The sequence below is a fragment of the Neoarius graeffei genome, chromosome 20 (assembly GCF_027579695.1).
Source record: "Neoarius graeffei isolate fNeoGra1 chromosome 20, fNeoGra1.pri, whole genome shotgun sequence".
Lineage (NCBI taxonomy): Eukaryota > Metazoa > Chordata > Actinopteri > Siluriformes > Ariidae > Neoarius > Neoarius graeffei.
This window is the reverse complement of record NC_083588.1, coordinates 50631229-50645654: the sequence shown is the minus strand read 5'-3', so window position 1 is coordinate 50645654 and position 14426 is coordinate 50631229. Positions and strand designations below refer to the sequence as shown.

The 14426-nt window shown below is 42.6% G+C and overlaps 1 protein-coding gene across 2 annotated transcripts in view; it reads left to right on the top strand.

Moving 5' to 3' along the window:
• Positions 1–99: 99 nt before the first annotated feature.
• Positions 100–14426, top strand: part of cramp1 (cramped chromatin regulator homolog 1) — a 44349-nt gene continuing 30022 nt past the window's right edge. The window contains exons 1-8 of one of the 2 annotated variants that reach the window (XM_060901917.1): positions 100–195; positions 1988–2325; positions 7973–8175; positions 9050–9203; positions 9439–9522; positions 12082–12130; positions 12255–12340; positions 12626–12749. In XM_060901917.1, the coding sequence (XP_060757900.1) occupies positions 1989–2325; positions 7973–8175; positions 9050–9203; positions 9439–9522; positions 12082–12130; positions 12255–12340; positions 12626–12749 (1037 nt within the window). In that variant the 5' untranslated portion in view covers positions 100–195; position 1988. Of the gene's footprint in view, positions 196–1209; positions 1568–1987; positions 2326–7972; positions 8176–9049; positions 9204–9438; positions 9523–12081; positions 12131–12254; positions 12341–12625; positions 12750–14426 lie in introns of those variants that run through there. The other variant, XM_060901916.1, reaches the window with a different exon arrangement.

The following is a 14426-nucleotide window of genomic DNA, read 5'->3' as shown; positions in this document are numbered from 1 at the left end:
CGTATTGATCATATGACTCCCTTTGACCAATCACAGTATTTGTTTTTGAGCGGGAGTGGGCGTGGCTTGAGGCACGAGGGAAAAAACAGGAAGTCTTGATGATGCTGTCTGTCAGTCGGGAAGCTAAGCTAGCTGTTCGCTTCACGTTAATGTGGATTGTGTTTATTTCGACTAACCTGATAAACACCACTCAAGGTAATATATCGCTGTGTAAAGCAGGGTTTTGTAGTCGTAGTCGTTGATTACAGCATCTTAACATCATGTGTGTACAAGGTTTTAGCTTATTGATTATAGCTCGATTAAGGTTAGCGTTGCTTGCTAGTTCGTTATGTTTGAAGCGGAATCACGTTTGCTTGGAACATTTTATATATATATATATATATATATATATATATATATATATATATATATAATTGGCATGGAATGAGTCTAATTCAGATACAGGAAACTGAAGACGCTGAAAAACTGAGACCAAACTGTTCGGAAGATTCAGTAGTTAGCAAAGCTATAGATCAGATCTAGTTTGTATTGATGCGGTAATCATTTGAATAAAGTGATGAGTTGATACAGGTTGTAGAAATATCTAAAACTTGTGAAATCATATTATTATTATTATTATTACTATTACTACTTTTGGTCCAAATGTGTCTGACTTCACCAGCATGCCATTTGAAGATCTGTCACGAACCACAGATCATCATCCTGTTTAACTAGAGCAATAATATGTCTTAACTGTAATAAGTAAGCTGTATGGATTGTGTTTTATAAAATAGAGTGTCGGAAATTAAAAAAAAACAACGACTATATCTGTTGATCATGTGTGTTGTGTGTCCAGATTTAGAAAGACAGACAGACACCACCCTAATTGGCACGATATAACATATGCTATCAAATCCTTTGTGGGAACATTGATTTCAATTGGGATAGATTTGTAAAGACGTCATGATTTCCAGGGTGTTTCTAATCAAGAATAAAGTCACACCTGCTGAATAGGTGTAGTTTATCTTAACTCTCCTGTGTATTTCTGGCATCGTGTCAATCCTGAGCCTGGTTTATCATCCTTGGTGCATGATTTGTTGTGTTGAGTATTGGCATGATGATAAGAAGAAAGTATGGATTCTTAAACTTATGATGACGTAGTTAACAAACAACAAAGTGCAGACTTGTGAGGAGGTGCTCAGGAGGATTTTGTGGTACAAGTCGTCCAAAAATATGTTTTTAAATAATAAAAAAAAAAATCATAAAAAATGTCGAGGTCTGACTTGATTTGCCAGTTTGAAATGATGATTCCGTGTCTGTAGTGTAGATTACTGTTTGTTATGGCTGTATTTCGGAGTTTGTGCCTGGGACGTGCTGTTAGTGCGAGACGAACCGTTTGAGCTGAAGCGGAATTGAGGCTCGAGCCGAGGCAGCAGAGAGGAGACAGAGAGGACGAGTCCAGACACACACGACCTCCTTTCTCGCTTTGAGAATATGTTCAAATTGCCTGAAAATTGGTCTCTAACATCTTCGGACTCATGGTGAAGAGAAAGAAGAGCTCATCCGGTGCTGAAGAGCTGGAAAATGGGTAACGGTTATTGAAAAACAATCACTTTAAACAGAGGTCGAATGCGCGAAAGATTTTCTCGTTGTCGCTGCTTGTCGTTTGTGCAGCAGCAGGGCGCTAAAGTGTACCTTCGGATTTGTCGGATTAAACAAAGCACAACTGAACTTAAACAAAACTAGGACAAAAACCGAACCGAATTAAGACAAAATAGTGGTGTTTGGGCTCAAGTAAGAGTGTATAAAATGCAATTTTTCGACGCGGATTGTCGGGACGCTGAGAGGGGGATTTGAAACAAACAGTGGCGGCCATGTTGAGTTGAGTTGAGCTGAGCGTCGCGTCGCTTCTTTCTAAGTTAATTCCTCTATTTTGGTGAAACCCAGAACGTTTATACAAACAAAACAAACAGCGTTTTGATTCTTTTTGTTTGGTGTGTTTTGTCAGGATGACAGTGGGCCAGCAGGCCGGCTCAGGAGTCGAGGGCTCGAACAAACCCATCGGAAAGCTGGAAGGCTGTGAGGAAGAGCAGAGCGCGGAGCGGACACCGAGCGAGCAGCCGAGCACAAAGAGGGACGCTGAAGAAGCGCCGAGTCCGTGCGCCCTGCTCGCCTCGAGTTCATCACCGAACCCGTCCGGAACGCAGCCGAACCCCGCTGGCCTGGGCTCCCCTCCGGCTGCTCACGACCAGCATCACTTCCTCCGCTCCAGCGTGCGACCTCCGAGCAAACGGATCCGCAAAGACGGGCCCGCAGTGAACGGACACACCGGCACGAAAAGCAAAGGTAGGACCAGCCAGCTGACTTTAGCTAAACACTACAAAAAACAACCTTTCATGACCTGTTTCCGGCGCCCACACCACATGGATTAAAGATGAAAAGAGAAAATATTTAGTGTGACACTGAACTAGTTTATTCTGACAAAGAAAGCTCAACTTTATTCATCACACGCTTGTGAAATTCTTCTCTGCACTTAACCAGTGAGCAATGAGCGCACACACACACACACACACAGCAGTTGGGAATTCGGTGCCTCGCTCAAGGGCACCTCATATTAACCTAACCGTAGAGGAAACCCACGGAGAGAACATGCAAACTCCACGCAGAAAGGCCGTCGCTGGCCGCCGGGGCTCGAACTTCTTGCTGTAAGGCGACTGTGCCGACAACAGCATCCCCTTGGCATCATGGCTCCTATGAAGAAGTATGAAAAGAAAGAAAGCACAACTTTATTCATCACACGCTTGTGAAATTCCTCTCTGCATTTAACCCATCTGAACCAGTGAGCAATGAGCGCGCACGCACACACATGTACCCGGAGCAGTTGGGAGTTCGGTGCCTCGCTCAAGGGCACCTCATATTAACCTAACCGTAGAGGAAACCCACGGAGAGAGCATGCAAACTTGACACGGAAAGGCCGTTGCTGGCCGCCGGGCTCGAACTTCTTGCTGTAAGGCGACCGTGCCGACAACAGCGTCCCCTTGGCATCATGGCTCCTATGAAGAAGTATGAAAAGAAAGAAAGCACAACTTTATTCATCACACGCTTGTGAAATTCCTCTCTGCATTTAACCCATCTGAACCAGTGAGCAATGAGCGCGCACGCACACATATATACCCGGAGCAGTTGGGAGTTCGGTGCCTCGCTCAAGGGCACCTCATATTAACCTAACCGTAGAGGAAACCCACGGAGAGAACATGCAAACTCCACGCAGAAAGGCCGTCGCCAGCCCCGAACTCCTTGCTGTAAGGCGACCGTGCTAACCACTTAGACCACCGTGCCAACAACAGTATCCCCTTGGCATTATGGCTCCTATGAAAAAGTATGAAAAGAAAGAAAGCACAACTTTATTCATCACACGCTTGTGAAATTCCTCTCTGCATTTAACCCATCTGAACCAGTGAGCAATGAGCGCGCGCACACACACATATACCTGGAGAAGTTGGGAGTTCGGTACCTCGCTCAAGGGCACCTCATATTAACCTAACCGTAGAGGAAACCCACGGAAAGAACATGCAAACTCGACACGGAAAGGCCGTCGCTGGCCGCCGGGCTCGAACTTCTTGCTGTGAGGCGACTGTGCCGACAACAGCGTCCCCTTGGCATCATGGCTCCTATGAAGAAGTATGAAAAGAAAGAAAGCACAACTTTATTCATCACACGCTTGTGAAATTCCTCTCTGCATTTAACCCATCTGAACCAGTGAGCAATGAGCGCGCACGCACACATATATATATATACCCGGAGCAGTTGGGAGTTCGGTGCCTCGCTCAAGGGCACCTCATATTAACCTAACCGTAGAGGAAACCCATGGAGAGAACATGCAAACTTGACACGGAAAGGCTGTTGCTGGCCGCCGGGCTCAAACTTCTTGCTGTAAGGCGACCGGCTAACCACTTACACCACCGTGCCGACAACAGCATCCTCTTGGCATCATGGCTCCTGAGAAAGTCCAGGAATTTAAAGGACTATGAAGAAGTAAGAAAAGAAAGAAAGCACAACTTTATTCATCACACACTTGTGAAATTCCTCTCTGCATTTAACCCATCTGAACCAGTGAGCAATGAGCGCGCGCACACACATATACCTGGAGAAGTTGGGAGTTCGGTACCTCGCTCAAGGGCACCTCATATTAACCTAACCGTAGAGGAAACCCACGGAAAGAATATGCAAACTCGACACGGAAAGGCCGTCGCTGGCCGCCGGGCTCGAACTTCTTGCTGTGAGGCGACTGTGCCGACAACAGCGTCCCCTTGGCATCATGGCTCCTATGAAGAAGTAAGAAAAGAAAGAAAGCACAACTTTATTCATCACACACTTGTGAAATTCCTCTCTGCATTTAACCCATCTGAAGCAGTGAGAACACAAGTGAGCAATGAGTGCGCGTGCACATACCCGGAGCAGTTGGGAATTAATTCGGTGCCTCGCTCAAGGGCACCTCATATTAACTTGTCCCATATTAACCTAACCGTAAGGGAAACCAGAGCACCTGGAGGAAACCCATGTAGACATGGAGAGAACATGCAAACTCCGACGGTCCGCGACAGCCTTTCTGTGTGGGCTCGAACTTCTTGCTGTGAGGTGACCGTGCTAACCACTTGCACCACCTTGCCGACAACAGCGTCCTCTTGGCATCATGGCTCCTATGAAGTATGAAAAGAAAGAAAGCACAACTTTTCATCACATAGTTGTGAAATTCTTCTCTGCATTTAACCCATCTGAAGCAGTGAACACACACATACATACCCAGAGCAGTGGGCAGCCATGTTAACGGTGCCCGGGGAGCAGTTGGGAGTTAGGTGCCTCGCTCAAGGGCACCTCAGCCCAAGGCCGTCCCATATTAACCTAACCTGCATGCCTTTGGACTGTGAGGGGAACCGGAGCACCCGGAGGAAACCCATGCAGACATGGCGATAACATGCAAACTCCACACAGAAAGGCCCTCGTAGGTGGTTCGAACCCAAGATCTTCTTGCTGTGAGGTGACAGTGCTACACCACCGTGCCAGCAGATCACAAATAGACACCGCTAAATACAAGTGTTAACGACTACCACAACGGCGCATTCACTCAAACCACTTGCCGAGGTGATCTTGGACACGTATCGTTTGTAGTGTAAACGCTGATGCGTTTCTGACAAGGACTTAAAAGGAAAAGTGACTTAGGGTGTATTCAGACCAGGATAGTTCAATAGTTCACTTGCTTTGGTCCGAACCAAATGTTTTTTTTTTTTTCATTTTGGTGCGGTTCGCTTTCACACTGTACATTTTAGTAAGCGGACCAAAATCTGTCAACAAAGCCACGCGCCCTGAGGTCGTTCAGCTATTGGTCAGAGACGACACGCGCACAAAGCGTTAAGTTCAAAAGTAGTCATGGAGGCTTTCCGTGCTTTTATTCTTTTTAATGTCATCAACGCTATATGTTTTTTCCAGTTTTTACTGTTTTCACAATTGTGCGATTACTGTGCTGTTGTACAAGTAATTTATCAACGACGACGACAAAGGGCAAGGCGGCTACGGAGGATAGCGCTGATGAGCGCACATCATGTTGTGACAGTTCTGGCTCTTCACGCAATAGATGAATTTCTTTTTTGTGTCGCTAGTACCGCCACTTTTTGAAAGAATGTCCCTGATTTTAATGTAGGTCTGACGGAGTTTCTTCACTTTTAGCCAACATTGTTCTGGGGAGCGCGTGAACCCCTTCTCCTTCATTTTCTCACTGAATACAGCAAACACGTCGGCATTTTTGTGTGTTCTCTCCAAAAGCTCAGATATGTGGACATCTGCCCATATATCCACAAGGGTACGCGTTTCTTCCTCGGCCCACGTTTGCCCCCTACTCATTTTTTGTACTCTGTAGTCTAGCCTACCACTGGTCTGAATGACTGAACGACTGTTGTAAGGTTCCCTTGACAACCGAAACAGTGTTTGCACTTTGCGGTGGAGTGTCAAGACACTGTTTCCCATAATGCTCGACAAACGACGGAAGCTCCCGAGGTACAAAAAAGCAAAACTGTCGGATTAGGTCCGGTCTGCTTTCACACCTCCAAAAGATCCACACCAGGGTTCCTTTGGTTCGGACCGAGTCCGACCTTGCAGCTCGGTCTCGGTCCGCTTGTTTGGTCCGGACCACAGTTCGGTGGTTTGTATTCAGACCAACCCAAAAGGTCCGGACCAAGGGAAATTTGGTTCGTTTGGTCCGGACCAAACAACGTAGGTGTGAATACGCCATTAATCAGTAATAAAATGTGAACACAAGTGGATCGGTTTGATACCTTAGAGACGGATGATAGACACCGGTGTAAACAGCGATGTGTCACAGCTGTCCACTCTTGATCCGATCACCTGAGACGCATGTGTAAACATGGCCTTTCTGTCCCTTTTAATATGTTTCTTTCACCTGGAGTTGTGGATAAAGTGTATATCATTAAAAATGACTTAAGGTGCACAAATGAACCGTAATTAGTTTGTTACACTACATGTACACCTCAAGGGTAAAAGATAAAAGTTTGCAACATAATCTCATCTCATTATCTCTAGCTGCTTTATCCTTCTACAGGGTCGCAGGCAAGCTGGAGCCTATCCCAGCTGACTACGGGCGAAAGGCGGGGTACACCCTGGACAAGTCGCCAGGCCATCACAGGGCCGACACATAGACACAGACAACCATTCACACTCACATTCACACCTACGGTCAATTTAGAGTCACCAGTTAACCTAACCTGCATGTCTTTGGACTGTGGGGGAAACCGGAGCACCCGGAGGAAACCCACGCGGACACGGGGAGAACATGCAAACTCCACACAGAAAGGCCCTCGCTGGCCCCGGGGCCCGAACCCAGGACCTTCTTGCTGTGAGGCGACAGCGCTAACCACTACACCACCGTGCCGCCCGCAACATAATCTGGGAGGGGAAAAAAAACAAGAGCCTTGTGCATGACCACCGAGGTCACGTAATGTGTTTATCGAGGTCATTGGTGTCACATTTGGACTCATTTGCAAAAAATATGCATAATATGAGGGGTAAGATGTTTGGATTTATTTCTGTTGGAGGATGGATCATGGACCGAATTGATCTGACGTTTTAAAAACGTGTTTGTTTATTTGGAGCGTTTTCATTGGGAAGCTGAATAGACAACAGAAAGTATCTATCTATCTATCTATCTATCTATCTATCTATCTATCTATCTATCTATCTATCTATCTATCTTTAAGTGAATGGTACGTTGTCGTGCAGTCTGGTGCGTGTGTTAGTTAGGGGGGCAGCGTTGTTGGCTTCTTTCTTCAAGCATGTTGTTTTTGGACCAGCGTAGTGAGCAGCAGGTCTGGAACACCTCAGAATGACTCCCCACTCACACTTCCTGACGAGCGTGGACACACTGCCAACATATACACTTCAATTCATACACTGCGTGATAAAACACAATTATTTATCAAAATGCGCTTTTTTTTCTGTTCAAATACAAAATGGTGCACGTTCATGTATTTAGGACACCCAGCTAGGAACAATATTAAGAGGTATTTGTAAATATAGCTGAATAGCACTAGGTGTACAGTGATGTCGTTTATGCTGACTTGGAGCTGTATATCATTACTAAAAAGCTGATGAGTGGGGTTCTTTTATTATTCCGCGTCATCTCATGAGATCATGTGTATGAAGTTGTATTGTGTGTGTTCGGTTGTGTACTTCAGCTGTTTTGCCTAAGGCATGTGTCATATAAACAGCTTTTTCCAGTTATAATATTCCTGTGGTCTTCATTGGAACTGACATAAACATGGTCCCGGCTATAGGCGGTGGAAATATTTCATTATTTTTAGTCCGTCTCTAGATATTTTGGGATCCAGACTATTCTGGGGCCTCTACTTCTTGTGTGGTGTGAACAACAGAACAAGAAGTCCCAATCTCCTCTCTGGCTTGTTCTTTCCTTCCTCTGCCCCAGGGAGTGATGCGGTTCCTGCTGTGTCCGCATCAGGCCATGCAGGCTCAGGAGGCGGCGCTGCAGCCGGAGGGAGCTCTCGCTCTGCCCCCAGGAGCCAGGGCCCAGTGGAGAAAGATGAAGGAGGGAATCAAAAACGTGCACGCAGACAGTGGGAGTCTTGGAGTACTGAGGATAAGAACTCATTCTTTGAAGGACTTTATGAGGTAATCTGTTATTGTCCTGAGTGTTGCTTGAATAAGTTATTTATTATTATTTTTTAAAATCCGTGAAGTTCTTTTAATCCGCAGGAATTTATGTCCTGTGCGTCATGTTCTTATTGTGATCGGTTTATTAATACACCATTAAACAGGAGTAAAACACAATAGGGTTTGCTGTTATAGGAAAATAATCAATGATGGTGTGCTGTGATGCGTCCCAGTGTTTGGTAATTATAAATGGACATAATGTCTACTTATAGTTACAGTTAATGTTTTGCAATACCCGTAAGGCAAGATAGTTCTGTTATTTGCATTTTTGCAATGATAAACAATACCTTTCTCACCAGTCTCGCTCTATCCATCCTAGAAATTAAAAAGAAAAAAAAAACGCAGCTCGTCACGTTGGAGAAGCCGGAAATGATAAACTCCTCCGTCCTGAAGACTTTCTCATGCTGGAAAACTTGCTGATTGTTACAAAGCGCTGACACCAGAGACTCCTTCCATAAATATTAAAATAAACGTCTCCTTATAGAAACGTCAGCCATACAAATCCACATGTAAGCGGTTATTATAAAAACAGTAACGCAACAGAGCGAGCACATTTACATAACCGAGTACGTCCGAATACACTTTTCAGACATTCTGCTGATATCGTCAGCATTTCTTTTTAAAAATGCTGACTGACTCCAGTGTTCCACACAATAACAGGTATCTGAATGTTAAAACACATTTTTATACTCAGTGTTGTATCCTTTTATGTGTTAATTTATTCTTGCAAGCACTGACCTTGCTTATTATTATTATTTTTTTTGTAGTAGGCTTTAAAATGTGCCCTTTTATTAACAAACCTAAATGTGGTATCTCTTGCTTTTTGTCTTAGCACGGGAAGGACTTTGAGGCCATACAGAATAACATTGCTCTGAAGTACAAGAAAAAAGGCAAACCTGCTAGTATGGTGAAGAACAAGGAGCAGGTTCGCCACTTCTACTACAGAACCTGGCACAAGATCTCCAAACACATTGACTTCAATAACGGTAAGGTTAAAGGCTTGTGCACTTGTATTTAACCCATTTTTTAAATTTTTTTTTAATATAAACGTGCATGTTAAGAAGGGAGAGGTCATTACTTTTAGATGATCTGTTGCAACAGAAAATGGATTACAGGATCCAGTGCAGCTTTGATTTAAAGTTATTACGTCCAGTATGATTGAACTGTGTTGTGTGAATGTGAATCACAAACAAGACTGCGCTCATACCGTTTTCCCCTCAGCGTATTCTCGTGTGCTGAAGAAATCCTCACAGGAGCTCTATGGACTCATATGTTATGCTGAGCTCAGGAAGAAGGTTGGAGGCTGTGAGTACTACCTGCAATCTTTTTTTTGTTCCTCCTCCCTTACTCACGGTGGGAAGAGGCCTTGTCAGTCACCCAGCATCTCATGTTTGGGCTATTAATTTTGTATTTGTAGTAGCCCAGTGAACAAGTAGATTCAACAACCAGAAAACAAAGAAAAATGGTTTTCATTAGGTGTATGATAATTGTCCCGATACACAGTGCCAGTCAGAAGTTTGGACACACCTACTCATTCATAACTCTTTCTGTATTTTGACTATTTTCTAAATTTTAGAACAATACAGAAGACGACAAACTATGAAATAACATATGGAATTATGTGGCAAACAAAAAAATGTCTCCTATTTTGGATTCTTCAGAGTAGCCAGCGTTTGTCTTGACGCTTTGTACAGTATTGGCATTATCTTAACCAATTTCATGAGGTAGTCACCTGGAATACTTTTCAGTTAGCAGGTGCCTCGTCAAAAGTTAATTAGTGCAATTTCTTGCTGCCTTAAAGTGCCATTCCACCATTGGATGTATTCTTTGGCATAAAATACAATATATTTTTTGACAACATATATAAATGGTATCACTAGATAGAGGAGTCTTTTAGCTTCAAAATGATATATCAAACATAATTTTTTGACAACGACAAGTATATTCATTTTGCGACCAAAGTCACCTACCCTTTTAATTTCCGCGCGTGATGTCATCGGCAGGTATTCTTGTGTACCACGTGACGTGTGACGTGGCACATATTATCAGCAATGGTGGATAGAACGCGATAAAAATAATACCAATAAATCTAGCTAATACCAATAAATCTAGCTAACTGAAAGATTAACTCAATTTTTCGCAATTTTTTTGGCCCCCATAAACGAGGAGAAATGACTCTCTCACTTTGGGGGTTTCCTGGTCTAAAAATAGACCGACACGTGGTACACAAGAAGGGGAACCTGCCGATGACATCACGTTTCACTACTGCGCAGAAATTAAAAGGGTAGGTGACTTTGGTCACAAAATTAATATACTTGTCGTTGTCAAAAAATTATGTTCGATATATTTTGAAGCTAAAAGATTTCTCTGTCTAGTCATGTTGTCATAAAATATATTGTATTTTATGCCAAAGAATACATCCAATGGTGGAATGGCACTTTAAAGGGGAACTGAAGTCACTTTTAAACGTGCTTTATTTCTTAATTAACGTGTTATTCAATTACGTTTTCAGTTTTCGTAACTTTATATATTGGCAACTAATTGCAATTAAATATTATACTTATCGGCCTATTCGGTTTTTAGCCATGTTGAATTTAGTTCGTTTTGTTGATGGCAGGCATCACTTATCCGTGCGATCTTCACGAGACTTCGAAACGTGAAGTGTCAGCGCCGCTATTTTGAAAACTGTTTTCCAAATGAAATATTGCACAAAAACGAGTTTAAATGACGATTACTGCCTACTTTTTTCAAACTTTGCTATCAAAACGAACAAAACTTCCGGCTTGATTACATCAGCATTCGAAAGAGGGCGCGCGCGTCTTTTGACAACGTTGGCTGATGTCGGTCACTTTGATTTCCGCTGTACGTTTTACTTCCATCCTACGATGTCTCGCACAGGTCTCAACGCATCTCGTTTACGGCCATTGCTTTGACATATGGACTGATATATTACAGAGCATATTTCAAACACTCGACTTGCTATAGCAGTGACAAAACGGCGATCAAAAATGCATTCCGATATTTAATAAAATGAGAGAAATAGAATTTTGATGATAAAAAAATGTGCTTTCAGTTCTCCTTTAATGCATTTGAGAGCAAGCAGTAAATAATAAAAATACAGCAAATGGCCCTATTCCACACCATAACTGTAGTAAATGATGGCTGTCGTTTCTCTTTACTTACTTGAGCACTTCTTGACATAATATGGATTACTACAGTAGTTTCAGTTATCCGTGGTTCACCCCGGGCTGAAAATATTGAGCGGAGACATCAGAATCCTGTTAAAGAGAGAGAGAGAATCGTTCACATAACCTTTATTACAGTGTAATGTCAGTTGCTTTATTTGATTATTCATTACTGTTGCTGAGCTCATATTGTGTGTTATTTATAAATTAAACTTTTGGTATGTATGTACATGAAAAACAAGCTTTATATATGGTTTGCTTCAATCCTTGGTTTGGCTCATCAGTGTTAGAGCTTGGAATGCATCCCCCATGGATATGATTGTCCCACTGTACACAGCACTTGTGGCCAAAGCAGGGTCGGCTATTAAATAGTTGGCATAGTAAGCTATCAGAGTTATCAGTGGGAAGGATTGTGTGGTTTTTTTTTTTTTTTCCTCTCCCTCATGTTTAATTTGCAGATAACAGTCAGTCTTTTTTAGATAAAAGGTGTCACTCATTATTGTATCCAAAACATCGACTTAAAAACTGTTCATGGGAAACCATCATGTGCTGGCTGAGGTACAGTGATTTTGGTTAGCCAAAAGCATTCGGCGAGGATTGGGATTTTTCAGTTGCTTTATTGATCGCGTATCAATAGGACACATGTAACTGCTTCCTCTCCAATCCTTGTTCTTTTCAGTGATGGATGACAAGAACGTGGCCAAACTGAATGAGCTCATCATGCAAGGGTGAGTGTATTTATTTATTTATTTGTGTCCAGGTATGAGATAAATGAAATACAGTTGATTTGTGCCGTTTAGTCGTGTTTTGAGTTGACTGAATGTTTAACTCAGGTGTGTGTGTGGTTTTTAGGGCCACCACGGTTCGCTCAAAAGGCAGGAACCTGAGGATCAAAGCCCCCATGTGTCGTGCATTGAAGAAACTCTGCGACCCAGATGGTGTGTGTATGTAAAAGAGAAATGAGAGCAGTGTGTGTAAGCGTGTATTCAGCTGGGAAACTTGTCAGAGACTGTTCTGGAATGACTGTCTAGAAAAAGCTAACGTGTGTGTGTGTAGTGTTTGGGTGGAAGTTAGTGGGTTTATTGTAGAAATTGTGTAAGTAGGGTGAAGTCTGCATTTCTGTTGTTACAGATTATGTGATGGGAAACTGGGATGAGATGTAGATTAAGAATGAGTTACTAACCTGTTCTTTGTATCCCCCCCCCAAATCTTCTACATCTCAGGAGTGAGTGATGAGGAGGACCAAAAGCCAGTTCGGTTGCCACTGAAGGTTGCTGTCGAGCTGCAGCCACGTAGTAACCACTCATGGGCTCGGGTTCAGAGTCTGGCCCATAATCCTCGCCTCAGGTTCGTCTCGCTTGCCTCACACAGTTACATAGACCACTCCTGAATTATTCCCATTAGAGTCCATCTTCTCTTACTTTATAGCATCAACAAAACAGATTTCATGTTAAAAATGTTATACTCACGCTATCTGTTATCACCCAAATGAGGATGGGTTCCCTTTTGAGTCTGGTTCCTCTTGAGGTTTCTTCCTCGTGTCGTCTGAGGGAGTTTTTCCATGCCACCGTCGCCACAGGCTTGCTCATCAGGGATGGACTAGGGATAAAATTAGCTCATGTTTAAAGTCACTAAAATTCTGTAAAGCTACTTTGCGACCATGTCTATTGTTAAAAGCGCTATACAAATAAATTCGACTATTAGGGATGTACATAGGCAGTGTTTTCCCCAGAAAAAAATTAAAGCCCTAAATTCTGGCATGATGATACACAGACAATTGAGCGCCAAAGGCGCAAAGCAAAACTAGGGGGGTCCGGGGGCATGCCCCCCCCCCCCCAGAAAATTTTTTGAAAATGGATGCTCTCGTGCATTTTTAGGGTCTCTGAGAGGTTTTAGATACATGATTATAGGATAGATTTTACCAGTTTTTCAATAATTTCTAACCTAAATAGTATTAATGTATACACATTTAAAGTTCAACATGCAAGTTAAACTGTTTTGTTATAGATTACTGAGGTATATGATAGATTGAAATCTTCGTGGATCCCTTAATTATCTATGATCAAGTAGTGTTGTAACAAAAATGTGCATGAAAATATGACCAGTGGTTTGCTCCATCTTATGCAATCCAATGAAGACAATCGATCATCATGACCGCCTGTTGATCACAAAGGGATCTGAACCTCAGAACTGCCACCTTAAAATAAGTCGCTGTATTACTATAACTGTAATGATTTGGAAGGTTTCTGATGCAATTACCGTAATATATGTATAACTAAGATAGACTGAAAAGAAAAGTAAGGCAACTGCATATTATAAAGTTTAAATTTTGGCACCTTATTAAATGGACTAGATTAAGATTAAAACATATTTAAAGGAAAAGAAAACTTAATTCATACGTTTAAGTTTGCAGAAAGATTATGTACTAAAACACATTCATGAAGAGAATTTGTTAAGTGTCAAATGTAGCATAATTTAGAATAATAATGCTAAGCGTATTTGGCAGTGCGACGTCACTGTGAGCCTTTAACAAAAGAATGATCCCAAGCCGCCTTTTGTGAAATGGATCCCAGTGACATCACACTGCCAAAAATGCTTATGATTATTATTTGAAATTATGCTATATTTGACACGTTTGGACAACTTCACTTCGTGAGAGTGTTTATAAGTACATAATCTTTCTGCAAACCCAAACTAATGAATTAAGTTTTCTACTCCTTTAAAGCAGATTAATTCTCCTTGGCTTTTGCTTGGCCCAATGTTGGGCAACCCTCTCATAGTTCGTCTTGCCGTCATCCATGCTGATGTGGATCAAATTGTCCAGCGAGTCTTCTCTTAGCTTATTCAAATCAGTCTGCTTTGCCCGTCTGGTGGGGGACAACATCGGCTGCCAATGAGATCGCTTATAACGAATCGGAAAATTCCGGGATGTCTGACGTTTTCTTTCGATGTTTTTATTGGACGGCTTGAACACGTGATCTTGACGTAGCCAACAGATTAGTTTGTTTACATCATACCACGTGG